Source organism: Myotis nattereri (genome assembly GCF_964212035.1).
Source record: "Myotis nattereri genome assembly, chromosome: X".
Lineage (NCBI taxonomy): Eukaryota > Metazoa > Chordata > Mammalia > Chiroptera > Vespertilionidae > Myotis > Myotis nattereri.
In genome coordinates this window covers 86,953,906-86,979,531 of record NC_138078.1, presented here as the reverse complement: position 1 = coordinate 86,979,531, position 25,626 = coordinate 86,953,906, and the positions used below count along the sequence as shown (strand labels likewise).

Below are 25,626 nucleotides of genomic sequence, written 5' to 3'. Positions count from 1 at the left end.
GCAGGCACTGTTTCCCTTCATAAACTTTAGTAAAGGAATATGAACAAAAATCTATAAATAACACGATTCTCATTCTAAAACACAGGGACCATGGTATGTGCAGAGTCTAACACATTTTGTGATAGCAGATTGAGATTTATTTTATAGTCAAAATTCATGGATTTTTAGGGTGTTAAATAGAGTGTAAACATTCAATTTCATTAATTCATCATGCAACAGTTAAAAAGAACACTATGTAAAGCATGCTGTGTTGTCTGTAGCTTATGACAATGGTTCAAATCAAACCAACAAATTACATTCCTATGTGGAAGAAGTTAGCTTCATGTTTTCTCTGATTACATCTAAAAATGCAGGGCCACAAAATAATGCCTGATTAATGCAAATTCATTCTCACTGCTGGAGTAGAAGAGGTTGTTATTGATGGTGGGCCAATATGCACATCAAATCACACATTATTGTATATGAATTGCACCATACCTGACATCATGAAACAATATGAGTGCAAGAATACCCCTTCCCCAGAGGAGTGTAAAATCCAAATGAGAGAACAGACATACATGCATGAAACTATTATAAAGCATAAGCAGCTACAGGTAAATATATAGAATACAAAATAAATGCCGCCCCTCCATCCTCTGGGAGCCGCGCCGCAGGGGCGTCCCCTGCCCTGAGAGCCCGAGGTTCCAGGCCACGCGGTGTCCAGACAAAGGGAGCCGGCGTGGGGGGAGGGGGGGCGGTCCGGCTCTGCCCGCTTGATCAGAGGACTGCGGACAGCTCGCCATGGGGCAGGGCCTAAGTGTTTGTTTTTTTTAACTTGCAAACTGGGTTGATAAAATTAAACAAGTTTCTTTCCTGCAGGACTTTTAAAAGCTTCAAAACAACAACAATGCTATTAATGTTCACTGTGAGTCCCCAAGAAGGGAAAATGCACTCCCCCTATAGTAAGGGAGTGATTTGGGATATAGCCTCACGGGCCGCCCATCCACAGACACCACAGCCCAGAAGGTGTCCAAGGCGGTGGGGATGCACTCGGTAGGGTACCTGTTGGTCGTGTAGCTCACCACCAGGCTGGTCTTGCCCACCACGCGTTCATGGACCAGCAGGCACTTGATGCCATGGCCCTTTGGCCCTAGGCGCCGCCCCGAGCACCCCTGCCCCCCCCCCGTGGCCCCTCCCCTCCAAGAAGGGAAAATGCACTCCCCCTATATAAGGGAGTGATTTGGGATATAGCCAGTTAATGGTTTATAAAAGCAATTTTAAAATATTTTCCTTTAGCATAAAATAATATAATGAAATGACTTTCTTAGAGCCTTTATCATCTGAGTGATTAAATACCATATGAATTTAAAATTCATGACTCCATTGAATATTCTGAAATGACTGTGCTTTGGGAATGTTTAGTAAAGCTATTAGTGTGTGTTTGTATTTACATTTATTTATTATTTTAATAGGGCCTGAACAAAAATAAGCCAGTCAAAACCATAGTAGGGAAGGAAACCAGTCATGGGAGGGCAAATGCCCGGATTCTAACAATTACCAAGTTTGAAAAATAGCTATGTAACACATCTGGATGATGATTTCTTTGATATTTTATTTTTTAAATATATTTATTGATTTTTTTTACAGAGAGGAAGGGAGAGAGATAGAATTAGAAACATCGATGAGAGAAACATCGATCAGCTGCCTCCTGCACATCTCCTACTGGGGATGTGCCCACAACCCAGGTACATGCCCTTGACCGGAATCGAACCCGGGACCCTTCAGTCCCCAGGCCGACGCTCTATCCACTGAGCCAAACCGGTTTCAGCATCTTTGATATTTTAAAGAAAATTATAAATACCTGTATGTGTCATTGGTTAAATAAAATATTTATAAAGGCAAGAAAATAATGGAATGCTAAGAAATCTTTCAGTCTTATAGAGGAAAGTTTTTCTCATTCTTCAAAATCATTTCTAAACATTAGTGTAGCTCCGAAAGCAAACGTAATAAAGTGGACCTAAGCAAACAACATAAAACATAAAAGTTTAAAGCTAGAAGGCTCCAATCTCATGTATGTGTGGTGAAACTGCCGCCCAGAGGGAACTGGCTGATTGCACTAAGGTCACAGAGACCGAGGCCTCTAGGACCAGAAATCAGATCTCACAACTGGCATTCTAATATGATTATGTGCTAACATGCTGTCTATCAGAATTTAGTGCTACAGAAAATTTTTCTTTATAAAGGGTATGAGGCCAACAAAATTAATTTCATTAAGAAGAGTTATACACAAAAAGAGATCTAGAAGTTGTACCTAGTTCCACTTTTTTGGATATCCTGAACTAGCTAATGTTTTTACCTAGACAGAATTTAGCTTAATTCTGTTATTTCAAGGTTTTAAGGATATTGTCCTTTGCATGATTATAGTGTTGTTCTTATTGAATACTATCTATGTAGAACTCAGAATAACACCTTATTTGGAAATAGGGTATTTGCTGATGTGATTAAGGGTGAGAAAACATCATATTGCATTACAGGTGGGCCCTAAATCCAATTAGAGTATTCTTATGCTGGACACCGCAAAAGATACACACACATAGAACAAGAGATAAGACAAGTGAGACAGGTTTAGTTACACTGCCATGAGCCAAGGAATGCCAAAAGCTGGAAGCAGCAAGGAAAGATCCTTCCCCTAGAGCAGTGGTTCTCAACCTTCCTAATGCCGCGACCCTTTAATACAGTTCCTCATGTTGTGGTGACTCCCAATTTCATTGTTACAAATTGAACATAATTAAAGCATAGTGATTAATCAGAAAAACAATATGTAATTATGTGTTTTCCGATGGTCTTAGGCAACCCCTGTGAAAGGGTCATTCGACCCCCAAAGGGGTCACGACTCACAGGTTGAGAATCACTGCCCTAGAGCCTTAGGAAGGAAAAACCTTCATATAAGACTTCTAGACACTAAAAGAACTGTAAGAAAATAAATTTCTTGTTTTTAAGTTACCCAGTTTTTGGTAACTGTATGGAAGTACTAGGAAACTAAAACAATAATATTAAATGAATTCTGTTGAATTGCAAGGATTACTTACTGTTATACTAGTATAACACACTATGCATTCAAGGTGATTTATTTAACCTTTTAAAGACCATTTTTCTTTTCTTTGTTTTCTGTGTAATTTCCTTCTTGTTATACAAACTATTCTCATTCTCGCATGTATTCTTACACTTGTTCCCTCCTTTTCTGATTTTTTTTGTTGTTGTTTCATTTTGTTGCTGTTGTTTCAGTGCTCTTATTTGCTTATTTGTTTCTGTACAGTAGGAAGACTATTTAGTTGTTTGCTGTGTTGATTTGATTACTTGTATTTTGGTTTCTGTGAAGGAGATTTTAAAGTAGGAGGTGGTTAGATAACGAAATCTTAGAGCTGTTGGGTTTAAATCTGATGGAAAAAGAAGGTGTGGTTTATAGAATATATGGTTAAAACCATTTCTAAGGAATGAAGTGGGTTTTTTTCCCCCTGAGGTGTCTTTTTAATATTAGACAGAAATCAACACAAAGGGCTAGAGCTCTACATTTCCAAAGGCATGAAAAAATGCTTAAGTTACTCCCAAAATATGCTGCAGGCGAGTCTCGTCCCTAAGCTCAGAGGAGCAAGAGGAAAATGAAAGGCAGGAGGGGTACAGGGAGGGAGAAGGCCTCCTAGGGTAGGCACACGGCTCCCGATGCCGGCGGCACACTGCCCAAGGAGTCCTTGCAGCCAACAGAGCTTCTAATATCGATTTCATCTCAAATCCTTCCGAGGGTCTCGCCAGCATCATAGGAAGCAGCAGCACTTCTTGCACCAGGACTTGGAGAGGGTCCTCATTTTGCCCGGAGGCCTGCTCCTGGGTTTCTTTGGCTGCTGCTGCATGTCCGAGTACTGGATGCCGGCCACGATGGCCGCGTCACAGACCTCTTTGAGGTTCTTGAGTCAAGGCCGAGCACTCCTAGGAGGCGGCCTTGATCTCCTCGGCGCACAGCTTGGCCACCTCCTCGGGCACTGGCTCCTCCTTGCACTTGTTCAGCTCAAGGAGGACTTTGATGTCTTCCCGGAGCTCCGAATGCGTGCCCAAGAGGATGATGGGGGCTTTGGGGCAGTGGCGCTGGCGCTCGGGCACCCACTTCTTGGTGACGTTCTGGAAGGAGGAAGGGCTGACCACGCAGAAGCACAGCAGGAAGATGTTCGCGTTGGTGTAGCACAGAGGCCTCAGCCTGTCGAACTCGGCCTGTCCCGCCGTCACAGAGCTGGAGTCTCACGGCCACCCATCCACAGACACCACAGCCCAGAAGGTGTCGAAGGCGGTGGGGATGCACTGGGTAGGGTACCCGTTGGTCGTGCAGCTCACCACCAGGCTGGTCTTGCCCACCGCGCCACGCCAACCAGCACGCACTTGATGCCGCGGCCCTCAGCGCCGCCCGCGCACCCCTGCCCCCCCCCCTTCCCGCGGCCCCTCCCCCCCCCCAGCTCCTGGCGTGGAGGCAATGGCAGCGCCTCACAGAGGCCGGGGAACGCAGGGTCCCCCTGCTGCAGGGGCATCGGTCCTCGGTGGGCGAGCAGGTCCGGGCGCAACCGCCCCTCCTTCCTCTGGGAGCCACGCCACAGGCGCTTCCCCTGCCCCCAGAGCCTGAGGTTCCAGGCCACGCGGCGCCCAGACAAAGGGGCGGGGGGGGGGGGGGGGGGCGGGTGCGGTCTGGCTCTGCCCGCTTGATAGGAGGACGCAGGACTGCGGACCGCTCACCATGAGGCAGGGCCAAGTGGTTTTTTTTTTTTAACTTGCAAACTGGGTTGATAAAATTAAACAAGTTTCTTTCCTGTAGGACTTTTAAAAGCTTCAAAACAACAACAATACTATTAATGTTCACTGAGACTCCCCAAGAAGGGAAAATGCACTTCCAGAACTTAATTAACCATGTGATGTAGAAACAAATCATACCACCATCGTTTTGGGGGGTTCTTTGAGGGGTAGGTTGAGGAGACTATCCCCTTATCAGAAAGAAAGATTTTAGACTAGAGTCTAATGGTAGATAAAAATCCAAGGAGACATAACTGCTTGGAGTTGGTTACTAGATTTTAGTAAGAATTCTCACAACACGGAAAGGAAAAATAGGGACACTGGTGCTCCTTGTTTCGTTTTGGGTTTTTTTCCTCTTTCCAACACTGACACATGCACACACAGGAACACTGTAGGCACTTCATAGTAGCAGTGCCTCTACGTATTACTTTTTCTCATTCACTCAATTTGTAACGCCACAAGGAATTAGTCAACCTGCATATTCAGCTAAATGCTGAATAAAATTTACCCGACCTTCAGGGTGAATAAAATATCCCGTGACCTTCAGGATGTCTCCATACAATAACTTTCCTTCTTATCTTATTAAAGTTACTGTGCTGGCCAGTGACTGACATGCTCATATCTCTTCCTTATCGGAACAGTCCCCAAAGTCACTTTCTACAGAAACAGTCCAAGGTGGACAAATTCTGGACCACATTACCCTGCCACCCTCTCCCTTACCAAAGGCAAATACATTTTTTAAAAATATACATAAAATATCAGGTTGTGATCTCTGCCTTCCTTCTGAGGTTCTGTAGTCTGTTGCATGCTTTTATGTCTCGATCTATTTCTAGGTGAGATTCTTAATGGGGTGACTCTAGTCCCCATTTGGTTCTGCTTGGGCAAACTTTCATGCCAAGTCACCTCAGTCTCCATACCATCTCTGATTGAGGTGTACATATCACAACGTAAATTCCCAGGACAAAGGCTAGCCCCCAAAAGCCTTTGTCATATGCCGTTTTCCTAGTTCCAGAGATATATTTCTAAAGTAAGGGAAAAAGTGGCTACCTACCCAGTGGCCAGTTGAATAAACTTGGATCATTTTGAGAGTGACTATACAGTCATAAAAATACCAGATTTTAATCTCCAGGTTCCAGCATTTTTATAAGCAGTATCACAAAAGAACATTATGTCTCCTAGAATATTTCTTTCTGCACTCAGATTCTGAGGAAGAAATATGCCCCTCATTGCCTCTCTCCCAGTATGATTTTCCCCAACACAGGCAACCTTTATCAACAGAGTATAAAAGCAAGTTTATAGTATGTTAACCATTGGTGGTTTTTTTCAAAAGCGTGCCATTTCTGATTTCTCTGCTTTTGAGGGGGAAAAAATATGAAGTTTGTGCCTCAAAATGCTTAAGTAAGAATTGGTGATGCTTTTGTAAAGGCCGACAATGAGAGACCATATTCAGATAGCTTTCCTGATAGTATGCATTACTGACAATGGTGCATTTAAGAGATTTTCTGTTTTTGCACCTTCTTTTTGTAATCCAATTAAGACAAATGATGCTTTCTTCTTCTACCTGTAAGAATAACTATATGTACTTTTAATTTTTTTCTAATGTAATAAAATTAGTAACTTGGAAGATACCATCTTTAGTGTGTAATTGAAGGTTTACTTCATTGTTTTTTAAAAGTCCCACACAGCTATATAATCTATACTAAAACGTATTATTAAAACAAGTTATAACATATGTTATTGGTATTATACAGAGAAAAGAAAAATTATTCTGGATAAGTAAAATTATTATTCCTCAAAGACAAAGCAAAAGGTTTTTTCAAGTGTATTTAGAAAAAAAAATCACACAATAAATGTTTTACAAAAGTATTTTAATAAAACATTCAAACAAAATTTTGGTTAAACTTACTAAGCTTAATATACCTAGAATTACATATTCTTTGTTTGCCTAACCTAACCTATAAGAATAAAACCTTGTTATATATAAAACTGAGCAGTTAAGTCTAAAATAATACTTTAGAACATCAAACATAAGAAAATCAGGCATCCATGTACCATAAAACTACAACATACTGTAATTTAACCCAAATTTCACTACATGTTATTTGAAACATCCATTAAACAGTCACTTAGAAAAACAGCATTCAAAGATGACCCTGCAGTTTAAACAGAAAATAAACCTATGGTTATAAAAGTAAATCATTCAACAAACACTTGAATTGAGCATTTGAGTTCACTAACTGCTATCTTTAGCACATTTCAATTAATCAACTACTCTATTTAGTAAGAGATAACAATGACTATAATAAGCTAAATGCAAACAAAAAATAAGTAACTGTAAAAACAACATTTTTTTTTGTCTCTTAGCTGGCTCTGTGACTACATCTATTTTCTCCAAATACCTAAACATTTGAAAAAGAAGCTCCCACACAAAAAAATAACAATTTTCAACTTTTTCTGTGCCTCTTCGCCCCCAAATTTACCCGACTGTTTTCACTTGCTTGCTGGTAAAGCCTACAAAAGTCCAATCAATTTATCCATCTCGATCTCCCTCTGAGCTTCAAATATAGTTAGAAAAACAGAAAAGTTCAAAGCTGTTGCAAAAGCAGTGAGGTTCCAAAGGGATGCCAGTTAAGAGTTTTGTTGAAAAATAAACCTACTTCCTAAAAGTCAACAGGTCAAACTCAGTCACAGCCGGAGGCCGGAGTCTTCAGAAACTGAAAGTTCTTCTCGCCGCCTTAATCAGCAGACTTAAAATGTTGGCCATCCACAGTGGGGTAGATGTGGCCCTCGACCATCAGATATTCGAGGGCATCCTTGATGGCCTTGATGCTCAGGCTGCCAAGCTCGGCCTGGAGCTCTCTGATGCTCTTGCCTTCCTGGTGAGGACACTCGCGAATCAAATGCAGCACATCCGCCTGAATAACCTGCGGGCGGACCTCGAGGGGCGCCGGAGCCTGCGCCGCCTCAGGCAGAGTGGCCGGCACGCTCTGCCCACAGGCCTCTTCCTGGCCTTTCGCCAGCATCATGTGCGAGTTGACCGTTTCCAGAATGTGTGTGGTGAGCTCGTTCATGTCTTCCAGGACGCGGATCTGCAACACCTCGAGGATCCTCACCTCCGCAGAACCTCTCAGGATACCTAACACTTTAACGTACACTCCCACGGGACAGGGAGCCAGCTCCTGCTTTGCTTTGCTTCTGCCCAGCCAGTGGCGGGCGTCGATAGGCTTGGTGGTCATATCATCAATCTTGTAGAGGATGTAGTTTGGCGCTCTCTCCGCCTTCCTGATGATCCCCACGATAGAGACCTGGGAAACCACTATGCCCCTGACCTTGAAAACATCGTCGACCAGAGAAGCAGTGAGGAGCTGGCTCACACAACACGGGATAATGGGCTCGATTCGGGCCCTGGACTTTGGCGCCTTCAGAAAAGGAGCCATGCCACCCTGCGAAGGCCCCTCATTGCTGCCACTGGCCCCACTCGCGGCAAAGAAGCCGCCATGGCTCCCACATTCACTCTTACTCATGGTAACCACAGCACACAGGGCACAGGCGGATGGGTCAGCGGCACTTGCCTCGAGTCAGCGAGGTCGGAGGGACTGTTCAGCGAGGAGGTCAGCGAGTTCCTCAAGCAAGCGTCGGACTCCACCGAGAGCTGCCACCGAATGCGTCGCTTACGACACGACACGCAAGTATGTAGCCCCACGTCGCCCACGGAGCCAATCAGCGGGCAGATAGTAGAGCAGCGCTGCCTCCAGCCAGTCGGGACCTGCCAGCTGTGTGCGTGATCCCGTCATTCCGCACAGTGGCCTGATGCTTGCTGGGCTATATTTTTAAAAGGCCCGCGTATAATTTTAGGCCTTTCCTGCCTTCTCATAAAAAAGGCATTTTTGCTACCTTCCCCCGACCCCTTCATGCCTAAATTTCACAACTTCTTCCACAGTCACTTCTTAAAGAGTCATTTATTCACTCAATCAGCCATTCAAAGGAAATTTCAAAATGCACACGTGCACTGTGGCGGAGTGCTGTACATTACGCGAGGTGACGAGGACTAGGTGAGGCGGCACTGAGGGGCGGGGAGCGGGCAGCGGGAGGGGGTTGTCGAGGGGGTAAGCCACCACCATCATGACTTAACCTCCGCAGAACCTCTGAAAGAACTCAATCCTTTGTTCAAATCATTAAAACTGGAAGCATACTTCTTCTATAGTCATTTCTTAAAGAATCATTTATTCAGTCAGTCAGTTAACCATTTAAAGGAAATTTCGGAACACACACGTGCACTATGGCAGAGCGCTGTAGTCACCTGAGGAAGGAGGCAGGACATGGAGGTGGGGGGTGGGGGAGGGGCGGCTCGGGCCCGTGGAATGGGGGGCAGGGCTGACGCGGGTTGTGGGGGATCACCACCATGGTTAGTTACTGTTCTCAAAAACTCACATCCTGTTTAAATCATTAAAACCAGAAGCATTCTGGTAGAAATAGCAAGATAGCCACTTTGAATAATTATACTGAAATGTACGTCACATCGTACCGTTTTTCTTTTTAAATTTTTATTGTAGAATCATATTTTCCAGTTTTTCTGCCAAATGCCTTATAGATTAAAATAAATATAGATTACAACGCAGGCTCACGTATGCCCGCGCAGTTCAAAGCTGCATTGTATAAGGGTCAACTGGCCCTGGGAACCCAGCGATGCAGAGGGCGAACTTAGGTTATAAGCTGATTTTCGAGTGGCGGTGGGCACTCCTACCTCCCATGTTGTCTAAGGGTCAAATGTAGTGTGAAACACTTCCATTTATACATAAATCCAAACAGAATAACTAAGCTCTAAATCAGGGGTCCTCAAACTTTTTAAAAGGGGCCAGTTCACTGTCCCTCAGACCATTGGAGGGCCGGACTATAGTTTAAAAAAAAAACTATGAACGAATTCCTATGCACACTGCACATATCTTATTTTGAAGTAAAAAAACAAAACGGGAACAAATACAATATTTGTATTTGCATGTGGCCCACGGGCCGTAGTTTGAGAACCCCTGCTCTAAATTATTTTCAAGGCTCCGTGGCTAGGTCAGAGAAGTAAAAAGATCTTAACCCATTATATATTAAGAAAAATATGAATAAAATAAAAATACAATTTCTATATAGTCTTATGCATTAATTTCTGAACTTAAGAGTCCAGCAATTGTGTAAGTAGATCCCAAAATATTTCCATATTACACTGAAAATCTAGTTTCCTTATAAAAACATATTAATTTTGATGTAATTAAAGGCTTTTTATGGTTAAAATAGGAACATCAGTTACTGGAATATACCATTAGCAAGAAACTTTTTTAAAAATCCTCTAACAATTTTGAAGAGTTTATGAATACTTTATCACTTATTTATTTTATTGGTTTAAATAATTGTATTTTTCCTATCCCAAATTACAGAAATGTGTAAGTAGTATATTTAAAACTTGTAGAATGTAAAATTATATATACTTCTCAAGTTAAAAAAGGAATAATATCATAGAGCCAATATACTGAATTTGGTTTACAAATAAATATATAGTAATCATTATCTAATTACAAAGTTAACTTCTGGATCCATGTTTGTATAATCAAAGAGGAATCAAACACCTAAGTATATATGTATTCTTAAAACTGCAAATTATTAGTAATCATATTAATAACATTATTTAAATGCTTATAACCTCATAATCAGATACTGCAGTTTTATTAGCTAACATTAGATTTCTAGTCAGAAAATCGTGAGGTTCAAATGAGTGACTGGTTATATTCCCAACAATTATATACAGTACAACTTGTATGAATCATATCAAAACAAATAAGAACCACCTACCTGACAGGATTGCTGGTTAAAGAAACCCTCAGAGATTCTAGGCAGTTAAGAAGTTTCTCATCTGAAATACCAGATCGTAATTCATGAACATATTCTTGTGAAGACAGAGTGCATTCATGTTTGCTGTTTTTCAGCCCTCCCTATGGGGGAAAAAAGATACCATTTAAGAAAAAAAATAACAGTTTTTTTGTAAAAGTTTTCAAATAAAATAATGCATAGAATATGTTTAGATTTTTCTGTATTAAAATGTGTGGCAGAGTGCTAGCACTTAAAAATTCATGGTCATAGAATTGATGGGGTAAAATCATGTTGTGTATATCTCAACACTCTCCTCGGCCTCATTTAAAAGAAAATGACACTGCTGGTGATCATGACCTGAATAGAATATGGACTTGAGTTGCATAAAGCATCACCTGCAGGAATCCTTACATTTACAATCCAGGCATTAGGATTAATATTACAGTAGTTGATCCTTAACCCACAGGATGAACATTTAGCAATCATCTTATTAATTTTCCTTACTAAGATATTTATATTCTACTGGAGGGCTGGGGCACAAATTCATGCATAGGTGGGGTCCCTCAGCTTGGCCAGCGATCAGGGCCAATAGGGCCACGGGAGGTTGGTTGTGGGAGTGCACTGGCCACCAGGGGGCAGCTCCTGTGTTGAGCATCTGCCCCTGGCGGTCAGTGTGCGTCATAGTGACTTGTTGACCAGTCGTTCTGTCATTTGATCGCTTAGGCTTTTATATAGATTCCACAAAACACAGTGCATGAAATTTAATATAAGACATTATACATTACCCACGTTTATTGAAATATCAGTATCAGCTTATCTCAACAAACATTACTTTAATTAAAATGTAAAACAATAGTTTCCAATGAGCATAGTAGTTAATCAAATTGGTCGAAAATATTCAGTTCCCAACTATTTCTTTCTAACTTTGTTACTCTGTTATAGATGAATCTTAAAAAGTCATTAAATGCATTTATCTGATCATGACTAGTTTTTAGCTTAATTTCCAATATACATAGTGTTATTTTATTTCTAGAACTCATTATCATTTCATTGTTCTTTAGCTTCACCACCTTGCCATAACTATTATATAAGTAGTTTGGGGAAAGCCTGGGAGGAAAACATCATCAACACACTCACTGTAACAATAACTAATAGTTTTACTTTCTAGACAAACATGGCCATAACTGCCCTTTTCCTAGATTACAAGCATATCCCTCTGAATAAAAACTCTAGCTTGATTCCCATTTTCTAAGTTCATACAAATTACACTCAGTTTATGCTCAGTACATTACACTCAGTTTCTGCTAAATAAGCTATAATAAGAAAAGAAAAATGTTTCCCACTTGGTAAAAGTCATATCATTAGAGAATTTTAAAAAATTAATAATGAGAAATGGATTCCCTAGGGTTTCATACTATTGGCTTTTTATTGAGAATACCTTCTTAATATAGAAATTGTCAATCATGCCTAATGTCTTAATGTTTTAAAATTCCAGTAAACATTAAAGTCTGACAAAGTTTTATATATGGAAACTCCATTTCCTTATAGCACTGTGCTGCCATCACTCCTATTGCACTTAAGACAATGGGGCAGAGGTCATTATTTGTGTCTGTCTCTCTAGACTGGGAAGTCCATGTATGCCAAGTACCTAACAGTGACTGAATTTGGTGAGCCTCAACAAAAGTATGCTGTTATTGAATCTTTCCATAACAATTACAGAACAAGGAATACAATTTCCTACTTTAGTGCCCATATTTTATGTGTTGGCCACTGACCTGATTTTTCTTGCTTTGTTAGGATATACAAATGTTCAAAAAGTCTATTAAGTAAATCAATATATATATAGCACAGTAAGTAAAACCATCATTGTGAAATCATTTCCACATTTCTATAACTTATTTATCCAGCTCTTAAGGCTACAAATCCACAAGGAAATTCGCAACTAAACATTTATAGCATAAAATTGTGCAAGTTTACTTCCATACACCACTTTCATATGATCCTCACACTTTCTTTCTTAATTAATGGATAACAGGCTCTACTGATCCCTTGGAGACTTTTATATAAAGCTCTGCCTGCAGAATGACCTTAGAATTTACTGGGTGTGTTTTTTTTTCGGCCTGGTAGACTCTGACCCCTGACCTCTCCATTGCTGGCTCTCATCATTCAATTTTCAGTGCAACAGTCTTCTCCCCTCCACACACCAATTATCATCACAACACCATTGCAAACCTCATTTATAGTGTTAATTTTATATAAGTAAATCTTGTTTAGCACTTTCTTTGTTTACTGTGTCTTCCTCATTAAAACATAAACTCTATGAGGCAGGAATCTTGCCTACCTTTTCACCACCTCATCTCCAGACCATAACACTGCTTGGCATATAGTAATTACTCAATACATAGTTCTTGAATGATAATGGATGGATGGATGGATGGATGGATGGATGGATGGATGGAGAATAAACAAATGGGTGAATGACTGATGAGTTTCAACATGCAGAAGCTCCCAAATTTCACTTCAGAATATTACATGAGACATTCCAGTACAACATATTGAGAGATGCTAGTATAGAACAGATAAATGGAGACAGCATATGATGGCATGCTGGGGACCACTCAAACTGCTTCTGGGTTTGAATCATCGCCCCCTCACTTACCTTCTAGCTAATCTTTGAGCAGGCTATTGAACTAATCTCTAGAAACCTATTTGCTCATCTATGGTATAGGGGTAATAAACACCTAGCCCCCTCACATTTGTTATGATGATTAAGACAATGAATATGAAGTGCCTGAAACAGGCATTTCATATGTGTTGTCTTACAAAGTAAGCTGCTCAGAAAATGATAGCTCCCTGCTTCCATATGGTCTAGGGTAGGCTGAGATACTATTTATGGAGCAATTTGGCCAGCCCATCACATTGGGACTCACCCTTCCCCCATCTTAGAAACAAGTTTAAATTATGTAATTTAGGATAATCTACGGTTATAAGGAGTGGAAGCAATCGATCTAATGGAGGAAGAAAAAAATTATATAGCCTTTTAGAACAAATGCCTTTTTAAAAAAATATTTTTATTAATTTCAGAGAGGAAGGGAGAGGGAGAGAGAAATAGAAACATCAATGATGAGAGAGAATCATTGATTAGCTGCCTCCTGCACACCCCCTACTGGGGATAGAGCCCACAACCCAGGAATGTGCCCTTGACTGGAATCAAACCTGGGACCATTCAATCCTCAGACGGACGCTCTATCCACTGAGCCAAACTCCCTAGGGCAGAACAAATGCCTTTTATCGAGTTTAGGAAGACTTAGGGATTTTAACATAAAATCATACTTGATAATTATGAAAACATATGAAGGCTGGACTGGCCCTTAAACATCAGCTACTCTAATACCCTCATTATAGAAATAGAGAATCACGGTGATTGCCCAAGTTCACATAATTAGTAAGGTTACAAGAATGAAACAGTAATATCCTGGTCCTCGGGTTACTTCTTTTTCTACTATATGTCACTTTTTCCCACAATTGAAAAAAATTAAAGCAACAAGTATTTAATTCTGAAATATCTATTACAAGATGTCAAAGAATCTTCAGCATATCAATATGGTGTAACATAATATTAAAGAAATCATCTAAAAAACAGTTCAATAGATTAAACTAATTCTCACTATATTTAATAGTGCTGTAATGCAAGAATGGCTTATTAGTAACACCCTGCTCTGATACCGAACAAAGGAAACGACTAGATAATGGATGGATAATAATGGAAATTTTAATTAGCTGCTCTGTATGAGATTAATGAAAATTACCACTGTGCCCATTTGATCTTTAAAAAATAATGCAGACAAAGTTAGCAATTAGCATACATCATGCTATTCCAAAGCTAGGTGAACAAGAAGCTTTCCTAATTTGAAGCCATTCCTTAATTTGAAAATCATTAGAACGGGACACACTTGTCAGTGTCACTGTGCTTGTATTATTCTAAGACATTACATAGAGAACCAAAAAGTAGTTCGGGACTGTATAATAATCACATCCTCCTCCCCTGATATGAAATGTTAGTGTCAACACCAGACAAGCATTATTTAAAAAGGAACACTTGAAGTTTGCAGTGGAGATACCACTTGTGATTTTAAGGGGCTTACTTTGAGCATGATCTGTCACTCTTTAATGTAAATACATATTCACTTATAATTTGAGGACAAACTTCAGACATAGTTGTAAGCTGTAAAGGTATCTTGCTGCAGACACTAGGAAGAACTATTGACTGTATGCAAATCTTTTCAACTGTAACATGCACATAGATAAATATCTATCAGTGTTGTCATCTTTAAGGAGTAAAGACAATATTGTCATGAAAACAGTAATATTGTTGCTCTTACTGACCATGATTTATAAACCCTATGGAAGTCAGGTTAATTTGGCTACTTTAATCGAGTTTCATATCTATCACTGCAGTTCTCTAAAAAAGCAATGTCTGAGATTAACAAATTTGGAACGATATCTACAAAGGTCACAGTGTTCTTCAAGAGGCTCCTAAAACTTTAAAAGCATAAGTAGGAAACCAAAAAGCCATTTTCCTCATCATCAGTTCCTTGAGTCCAGTAGGAAAAGGAAACACAAAACAAGTACCTGATCCAAGACTACCTACCTACTTATTCTATTAGGGACGCTTTTGGTGGGCTATCCAACTCGGAATGCTAAACGTTAAATGGCTTATCTTCTATTATATAATAAAAATATCTTACAAAGGGAGATTATTAGAGTTACATAATTCATTTATCCAGAAAATACAAATTGTATTTTAAAATAAATACATTTCAACATTTCAAATTATTGTATATGCCATTTGCAGTGAAAATTCTTTAAATTGCATTAAAAAAATATAGCACACAAACACCACACATTATCAATTCAGGATCTCTAAGAAAGAAACCTACACAGAAAATTACTATCATGAGATAACTTCAGGCAGTGTCGTTTCCCACTGCAGAACACAATATCTTTAATTAAGAACTTAACAGAAGTTGAAAGTAATATGCAAAATCAGAGAACATATCCTAAATTCTAGGACAGAAAAAATTTTACAGCAATGTAGATGTATCATAATTCTTCAGATTATACAGATCACTTGTCCCAAAAGGATTTGACTAAATTTATTTAAATATGATTAGCTAAAGTGGTTGTTTTCAAGTATAAGATTTTTCTACAAAAAATCATTTATTGCCTTGGCCAGTTTTGCTCAGTGGATAGAGCGTTGGCCTGTAGACTGAAGGGTCCCGGGTTCGATTCCAGTCAAGGGCACCTACCTAGGTTGCAGGCTCAATTCCAGTGTGGAGCCTGCAGGAGGCAGCCAATCAATGATTCTCTCTCACCACTGATGTTTCTAGCTCTCCCTCCCTCTCCCTTCCTCTCTGAAATCAACAAAAATATATTTTAAAAATCATTTATTGTTTCCTTATTGAATCGAAACATATAAATATTAAACACCAAATTAAGCATTTCATCCCCAAGTTACAGACTCTAAAACCATCACAGAAAGAATATTTAAATTATTCTTTTAACACATGTACTGTTAGAAATATCAAGTACACAAAGAAACTCTAAACATATATTTAAATTCTGTCACCCTATTGGTATTTCTTTTATTATGAAACACATTAATTTATAAAGTGGAAAAAATAATTTATAACATATGGGAGGAAAATAATAATACCATCAAATAATTAATTAAATACACAAATAATTTTTATTTTTAACATTAATAAAAGGATGATGGTATTTTAATAAATAGGTTGATTTCAAAACATTACACTTCACTTCTTGTGAAACAATTGCATTTGATCTACATACTCTCAGACATGATAACAATGAAAAGCTAAATCCCTGTTAAGTGATTTGCTAGTGAAAGCTAATTAAAATATTTATTGATATTCAAAATTAATAAATCTGTATAATAAGCAATCAATCTGATATATTTCTCTTTCATATCAAACACAATGTGTGCTCTGTTCCATACTTAAAATCTACCCATACCTGCCTTTTAAAACTTAAAGTGTTATTACTAGCATTTTTTTTTGCCCTTATCACTACCCACAGTACTTGATAAAAGAAAGTTTATACATTATGTTTATCTTTTATTTGATAGAGGCCCTTGAGACATATCAGATAATGAAATGCAAACAGATAGAAAGTAAAGCAGGGGTTCTTAACCCTGGGCCCCAATTCAGGAAGTATGTAAACCTGAAAGGGGAAAAATAACATCTTTATTTTCAGTAACTACTGACTTAAATTCAGCATCTCTTCCCATTATGAATGTAGACAACAGACCACAGTAGTATAAACAGTACCTACAACCTAGTCACTGTGACTCATAAGAGTCACAGATATTTCCTATCATATCACAAATACTGCATTTGTGGCAATTTTTCAAAATATCATGTAGGCTCACCAGTTCTTCAAACTTACTCTAGCTATATAAGCTGCCGCTTTGACTTGTTATTTAACAAATATTGTAAAGAAGCATATCACTGCCTCAAATTTTTAATTACACCTTCTATTTGGAGATTATTATAAATACACATGCAGTTGTAAGAAAAACGCAGATAAATCTTGTTTCCCACAATGGTAGCATCTTGCTTAAAACTACATCACAATATCACCACTAAAATATTGACATTGAGAAATCCCACCTGTTTTATTACAAGTTCCCTAGTTTTACTTGCACTTGTGTGTGTGTATTTAGTTCTATGCAATTTGATCACATGTAGATTCATGTATCCAATCACCAAAATCAAAATACCAAACAGTTCCATGGACACATGTTGCCCTTTTGTAACCATACTCAAATCCCTCCCTCAACCCTCCTCCCCTGGCAACCACTAATCTGTTCGCCATTTCTATACATTTTGTCTTCTCAAGAATGTTATATGTAGGAAAGCATGCAGTAATAATCTTTTGGCATGGGCTGTTTTCACTCAGCAATGATGCCCTGGAAAATCATACAGGTTATTGCAAATATCACTAGTTTGTTTCTGCTTATGGCTGAATCGTATGTCGTGGTATGGTTACACCACAGTTATTGAACCATTCACCTGTTGAGCACATTATTGCTTCCAGTTTTTATCTATTATGAATAAAACTTCTATGAACATGTGTACAGGTTTTTGTGTAAAAATAAGTATCTGTTTCTCTGGAAGGAGTCATAATTTTTAAAAATAATTTAGTGAATATATTTTAATATAATTGGTTTCCTTTTTGATCCTATGTATTTTATGTTTTATTTACACTACAGGCCCGGTGCACGAATTTGTGCATGGGTGGAGTTCCTCAGGGTGGCCTGTGGGGATTGGGCCGAAACCCACAGTCCAACTTCTGCCTGCCACTCCCGCTCATCCGGCCCCACTGCGCCTGGCTCGTACCCAGTCAATCCCGATCCGGAGAGGCTCACGCCGCCATTGCGGCATGCACCAGCTGTGAGTCCTGCGTCTGGTGCCCACCCAAGGTGAGTGGGGAGGGCCGGAACACAACTGGCCCTCTGGGCAGGCAGCAGGACACCCTTGCCTGCCCAGGAACTGGATCCGTCCTGCTGACGTTCGTGCTGGTTCTCAGGAGCCACCTGGTGGCCACTTTTATATCGTTTCTTCCTTGCAGAGCATCTAGAGAGGGGAAACAGCCGCAGTGCCCAAGGCCAACTTCCAGGAGACCAGCGGCGCCAGTCCATGGGTGCCTGGCCCGTTCTCCAGAGATTGGACTTGCAGTACTACTGAGGGAGTGAGTGGCTGCCATCCGGCTGGTGGGCCACCAGGACAGGTGGGGCAGCTAAATGGCACTCCCACTGTGGGAGCACATTAACCACCAGGGGGCAGCTCCTGCGTTGAGCATCTGGCCCCTGATGGTCAGTGCACATCATAGGCTTTTATATATATACTAGAGGCCCAGTGCACAAAATTCATGCATGGGGGGCGGAGGTCCCTCAGCCCGGCCTGCACCCTCTTGCAATCCAGGACCCCTTGGGGGATGTCCAACTGCCAGCTTAGGCCGGGATTGGGTCTAAACTGGCAGTCGGAGATCCCTCTCGCAATCTGGGACTGCTGGCTCCTCACCGCTCACCTGCCTGCCTACCTGATCGCCCCTAACCACTCGCCTGCCTGCCTGCCTGATCACCCCTAACCCTTTTCCCTGCCTGATCGCCCTTAACCACTTGCCTGCCTGCCTGATCGCCCCTAACCACTTTCCTGCCTGCCTGATCACCCCTACCCCACTGCCTGCCTGCCGGATGCCCCTAACCACCTCTGCCTTGGCCCCCGCCACAGCGGCTTCATCCTGAAGGACATCTGGAATGACATCCAGAAGGTTGTTCGGCTGTCTGGTCTAATTAGCATATTACACTTTTATTATTATAGATAGATTTTAAAACATGATTCTGACAAAGTGCCCATAGGTTCACCAGACTGACAGAGGGGCCCATGGAACAAAGCAAGTTAAGGACCTGTTTTCTTTATTTTGTGATCTCACAACATTTACTCTCTCTGCTACCCTATGAGGGAGAAAACGTATGCCACCATTTTAGATAGAGAAAGGTCATCTATGCAAATAATGACTTAAAAAGGGCAGAATTTGATCAATGATAATGTCTAACATTTTACATAGCCAATTTCTTCACTGGACCACTTAAAGATGAAAACAATAGTGAAAACTTTATCAGGACTTGTTATTTTGGGCAAAGACAATGAAGATAAATACAATGTTTTCCCTCCCTGCTTTACCATTTTTGAGATCCAATTCTGAGAATAATTTTAGACACTGTAATAAAGCCAGTTTAATAATACTTTTGCAGATTATAAATGTTTCCTATGGCTTAGATAGAAACTGTATTTTAAGTAGGTAATGAAGCTATAAATTGTAAATGAAATAAGAAAACATATCTTCCAAATAAAAAATTACCTATTATTTTCAAACCCCTAGCCTTCCAAACACTTTAATAAGTGCTATCAGCCAAAATGCAAACACTGATTTCTATTCAATTTCTTGCTCACCTGATTCAATAGTACATCAATAGTAAAATATGCAAATAATAGGAAAACAAGGAAAAGTAAAAGATCTGCGATTAGCTGACATGTAAATAAATGGATGCGTGTCTTCAGCACTGAATGAGATTCATAGATTTAGATATCAAAAATGTCTTACATTTCTATAGCACGGCTTTCACAACTTTTCCTATATATGTTTTCAACTGAATCTAACCTGCAGTGGAAGATATTACTAAAACCAGTTTTCTTTTCTGCAGTGTGAAAATTGAGCCATGGAGGAGTCATGACTTGTCTGAGATGAGATAACTAGCAAATGTCAGAAACAGGCTAAAACCTAAATAGAGAGTTCTTTTCTGAAGACAGTGCAAAATTATCTTCAAATGGGCATAATTTGCTCTCAATGTAGAAGTATAACAAAAAGAGGAAAAATGGGCAAAAGTTTCAGAAATATTCTATACCTTCAACAGCTGTGGGAATTTAATCAAATTTTTACTTGACCTCCTATGCCTCAGGTTACCTGTGTGCAAAATGGGAATAATAAAGTACCTGACCTCAGGGTTGTTTTAAGGATGAAATAAGAGTCCAGGTAAAGTCAATACCTGGTAAATAATAAGCACTCAGTTAATGTTTGCTGCCATCTTATATTATTTTATCATTAATGGAGTACTGTCTTTCAAAATGGCCTAATGAAAGAAATGCCAGTGTTATGAATTGATTAGTTTCTAGTCACCTGAATCAGGTGATGCTGAGATAAGCTGCTTATCTTTCTGAGATGCTCAGGAAGGGATTTCTACCTTAGGTAGATTAGGTTATTTTTAAACTGTACTCTGAGGGTCCAGAAAGTTCCTTACGGTGTTTTCAGGGCTGTGTGGGGGCTGAGGAGGGGATGTGCAAAAAGTAAGTATCATCGGGGAGTCTCCAGATCCTCTCCTCCCCCAATAATGAAGACATCTGCATGTTCATCTGCTTTCTACATTCCTATTCCACATATGATTCCTTAGGGATAAGCTGCTTTGATTTTAAATAAAGTGTTAAACCCACTGAGCTAGATGATCTCAAAGGTACTGCCCTTTTGAACCTATGATTGAGAATACGCCACCATTCACATACTAAAGCAGAAGCTTCCCTTTTTTAAAGTGTAAAATTTCCATTGCCATAATCTCTGCACATACATGGATTAGTCAGACTTCACTTTCTCCATAAAACAGTAGTGCAGAGACAAGGCATCTATCTCTTACTGTGCATACGGTGTCCTTTTCTTATTAGAAACATCCCCACTCAAAATGTATTGAGTTCCCATGAAGTTCCAGTAACGGAGTACAGAGGCAAGCCAAGACATACCCTTGCCATCAAAGAGCTTACTCTCTGGGGTGGGTGTGAGGGACAATAAGCAGACTATGAACAGTGATAAGCGATAACAGAAGTAGATAAGGGGAGGTTTGCAGGATGGACTGTCTGATTCTATTTGGGGGAATAATGTCAGGCAAGCACCAAAGCAGGAAAGTTCATTTTAGTCAGACGTTACATTAAACATTGAGGCACCATGTTTGAGGATGTGTTAGTGGATCAGTAAACCTAGAGATCAGGGCTAATGTTCCTCAAACTGGGATACTCAAATATATTCTTTTTTAAAAATATTTGTATTAATTTCAGAGAGAGGAAGGAAGGGGGAGAGAGAGATAGAAACATCAATGATGAAAGAGAACCATTTATTGGCTACCTCCTGCACGCCCCCTACTAGGGATGGAGCCCACAACCCGGGCATGTGCCCTGACCAGAAATCTAACCATGACCTCCTGGTTCATAGGTCAATGCTCAACCACTGAGCCACTGTGGCTGGGCCTCAAATATAAATATATATATATATTTTTTTTTAATTTCAAAGTTGTATTTATTTATTTTTGGTTAATCCTCACCCGAGGATATTTTTCCATTGTTTTTTTTGTTTGTTTGTTTGTTTGTTTGTTTGTTTTTTAGAGAGAGCAGAAGGGAAGGGGAGAGACAGAGAGAAACATCAATAATGAGAGAGAATCATTGATAAGCTGCCTCCTGCATGCCCCCTACTGGGGATCGACCCCACAACTCAGGCATGTGCCCTTGACTGGAATCGAACCAGGGACCCTTCAGTCCACAGACTGACACTCTATCCACTGAGGCAAACTGGCTAGGGCTCAAATACATTCTTAATAGCCTCTGAATTGTGAAAAGTAATTTTTAAATTCTGCAGTTTCATTTCTTAAGATGATATGTTAAAGCTAGGCATAAACTGGATTATCAGGATAACCATGTTATAATCAAGTCATGCCATCAAATATCAGCATCCACATTTGCATTTAAAATCACACTGTTAGTAGGAAGTATGACTTTCATTAACACAGGCTAATGAAAACAGAGATGGCCTTAATATGAAAACAACGGATTTTTATCAAATAGAGACCAACTGACATTTCAGTATACTGTACTAATCAAAATTAAACCATATATCAGGGATGGGGTTCGTCCGGCCCACGGGCCATATTTGGTCTCTGCCAAGGCATTAAGGGTTAATGCCTTGAGTTAATTAAATGTTTGACCAAATATAGCAGGAAAAATTTTAAGTTGATAATTTTGTATGGCCCACGAATGATGTTATAAATATCCAAATGGCCCTTGGCAGAAAAAAGGTCCCCCAACCCTGCCATAGATGAAACAGTGAAAACTGGGTCATCCTGTAGCAATCTAGCACAGAGATGCACAGAGAACTCCGAAATGCCGGCATTGTAGAATCTTCACACTGCAAACAGCAGTTCAGGTTCAGCAAAACATCATTTATCCCTTATAATAAAGTTTATTTACATTGGTTTTGTATCTTTTTAATATGCCAATTTTTTAAAGTTATATAAGAATTACTGGCATAGTTTATATCTCATTTTGTGTTGTCACATATTTAAACAGTATAATTAAAGTATTTTAAGCCAACACTGGGGCCTTTGAGAAAGTTTTTCCATTAAAGGGGGTGGTCTATATTTTGTTCAAATTTGAAAAACTGCCATTGATAAGAGGAAGACACGGAAGGACTTAGGCTGTGGAATGACAAACACATCTGTATTGCAAATGATGGCTTGCTTGGACAGGGAGGTGTGCAGACAAGTCCCTAGAGGAGAGAATGGAAGCAGTAGGTTGGTTTCATCTTTTGAAATAATCACAGAAGAATATGATGGTATGCTTAGCCATTAACAATGCAGTTAGAAAGACAAGACTGGATGAGAGAGATTTTTAGAACATAGGCTTATTTCACCTAGTAAGTGAAGGAGGATAATGGGCTAGGACAGGTAAGATGGAGGAACTAAGAAGTTGCCCGGGTTTAGGGAACCTCTCTGAGCTAAGTGATAATGTTATCTGCATTTTTACAGATCAGGAAACTGAGGCTTACAAAACTTGCACAGGGTCCCATTACTAGTAAGTGGTGGAGCCTGAATTTGATCCCACATCAGTCTGATTCTGAAGCCTGTGTGCTTGACCACTGAGCAATACTTCTTCCAAGTTGTGTTCAAGATTTCCACAGAGCATATAGAAAGTGAGAAGACAAGGCCAAGGAAGAAAATCTGAGCAGTGCTTACATTTAGAATCAGGCAGCAGGAAGTACAAAATAGAATATTTTATAGATAGATAACAATGAGGGGGATAAGATTTTAATCTGTATTTATGCAACTGAACACTCAATTTTCCCTTTATGGGATCTGACCTCTAAAAAATTATTGTGACATTGAAAGTGACAATTTATTTATAGTGAAATCAGCTAGTCCATAAATATTCAGTGTTATTAAAGAAACTGACATCTTTGGGATCAAATAGTATTCCAGTAAGATAGTCTTCTGGTTAGTGTTGAAAAGAGAAATGATTTGTTTAGGTTAGTATATATAAACTCTAAGAATACCTGGAAGTTGATCTTTTTGTTTCATTTCAGTCAACTGATTTTTACTAACAAAGTCAAACATTTGTTTGTATTTTCTACAGTAGTGATGGATTTATAGGTTATTCAAGCTTTTTTGTGATAAATAATTCATCTATGCAGCATGAGAACCAATTCTACTTCTCAAATAGTATACAAAAAAAGTATCACAAAATACTGCTTGCTCAAAGCCCTAGCTTCACTTGAAAGAACAACCTGATAAGAATACTGAGCACATAGTACTTGAGCCTGTAGTCTTCAGAGGGTTTTTAATAAAAGTTCAAACAATGTTCTGGCTCAAAAGGGATATATATCATGTTACAGTCAAAGGTTATGCCAATAGTAGCAACAGTATAATATTACTCAATATGATGGCATTACTTCCAGAGATTATCAACTATTTCTGCTGGTAACATTCTTACCCTTAAAGACCTAAGTTGTGAATTTAAACATAAGAAACCACACATTCCTCTTTCACCAAAATAGTTATTCTAAAAACAACATTATTCATGGTCTACATTTGATGATTTATTATTTTAGCCTGTCACTTCTCAAGGAAAAAATTATTATCTAATTCTTCAACACATACACAAACACATCTCTAAAAGGTTTTATTTCCTTTTTCTACTACCCAGTGTAAAATGTTGATGTTAACCCTAACCGTTTGGGCTCAGTGGATAGAGCACCAGCCTGCAGACTGAAGGGTCCCGGGTTCAATTTCAGTCAAGGGTGAGTACCTCAGTTGCAGACTTGATCCCTGGCCCTGGCCAGGGTGCATGCAGGAGGCAACAAATCAATGTCTCTCTCTCACACATTGATGTTTCTCTCTTTCTGTCTCTTCTCATCCCTTCCACTCTCTCTAAAAGTCAATTGAAAAATATCCTCGGGTGAAGATTAACAACAACAAAAATGTTGACGTTACATATCTTCATCAATTAAGTTTATCAGTAATGTCTTTATAAACTTGCTCACAAAATGAATGAGCCTTTCAACTTATCATATATATTCAGTGAGAGTTTTGTTAAGCAAAAAATAAAAAGCACAACTTGCGATATTTTTCAGCGCATGTTGACAAACAGAATTTACACTACCCAAATCTGCCATCAGTCAGAAGACTCTGCAGCCAATTCTACATTCCTTTAAACAAAACGAGACAAGAGAAAAAACAACAACAAAGAGCCATCTGGAGCTCAGGAGGTTAATGCGCTAGTGTGACATTTCCAACTAGTACAAGTAAGGGTGAAACACTTTCAAAAGAACAGGCTGCCATATGATGTGTGTCTTCGGGAAAAATTCAGGAATTTTGAAAAAAACAGCACAAAAACCTGAAGACTCATTAGATTTCTTCAAAAGTCGTGGCACGTCATTGGCAAGTATTAATATTGTTGTGCAGATCCAGTCAGTGAAAGAACGTAGTAAGAGTATCTAAGAGGAATAAGACATTATCCTAAGCGTTGAGGGCAATATAGACATGCATGCGAGTTCCTGACTGGCAAGAGGTACTGATATAATATCAAAGACAGTTCTCTTCTTTGAAAACATGTATAGTCATAAATTATATTTGCATACACAACCAACCAACACATTATAATTGGTTTACTCCCGTAATGCAACAGGAGGAAAGTGATTTCGGTGTCATGGAGATTTTGTTTTGAATCCAGTATCTGCTACTTAGGACTATTTTCACTGTAAAAGTAACAGTTTTGTGAGTTTCTTATAGAATTGTTTTGAAGTTTTAAATATAAATAAGTGCAAAATGCCTAGCATAATGCTTGACACATAGTTAATATACAATGGATATTTATTTCCTTTCTTATCAATTATCAACATCATTGACATCCAACTTCTTGAGTGTGATTTGCCCATCACTAAAAATTCACTACATTTCTATCCTAATCCTTATAAACAACTCTGCAAAGTAATAATTATTCCCAATTTACAAATGATAAAACCTGAAACTCACAAAAGTTAAGAAACTTATGTGAGATCACACAATAGTAA

The 25,626-nt window shown here is 39.3% G+C and overlaps 2 protein-coding genes and 1 pseudogene across 3 annotated transcripts in view; all 3 read right to left on the bottom strand.

Moving 5' to 3' along the window:
- Positions 1-25,626, bottom strand: part of DIAPH2 (diaphanous related formin 2) — a 940,956-nt gene that overhangs the window by 723,818 nt on the left and 191,512 nt on the right. The window contains exon 6 of the mRNA XM_081115447.1: positions 10,645-10,784. Within this exon, the coding sequence (XP_080971573.1) occupies positions 10,645-10,784 (140 nt within the window). The remainder of the gene's footprint in view (positions 1-10,644; positions 10,785-25,626) is intronic.
- LOC308536320 (rho-related GTP-binding protein RhoU-like) lies at positions 3,156-4,553 on the bottom strand (annotated as a pseudogene). The gene has a single exon. The product of its transcript is annotated as a rho-related GTP-binding protein RhoU-like (transcript).
- Positions 7,545-8,333, bottom strand: RPA4 (replication protein A4; the record flags this gene model as incomplete). Its single annotated transcript, XM_081115448.1, has 1 exon — positions 7,545-8,333. The coding sequence occupies one exon, from the start codon at positions 8,331-8,333 to the stop codon at positions 7,545-7,547; it is 789 nt and encodes a 262-aa protein (XP_080971574.1).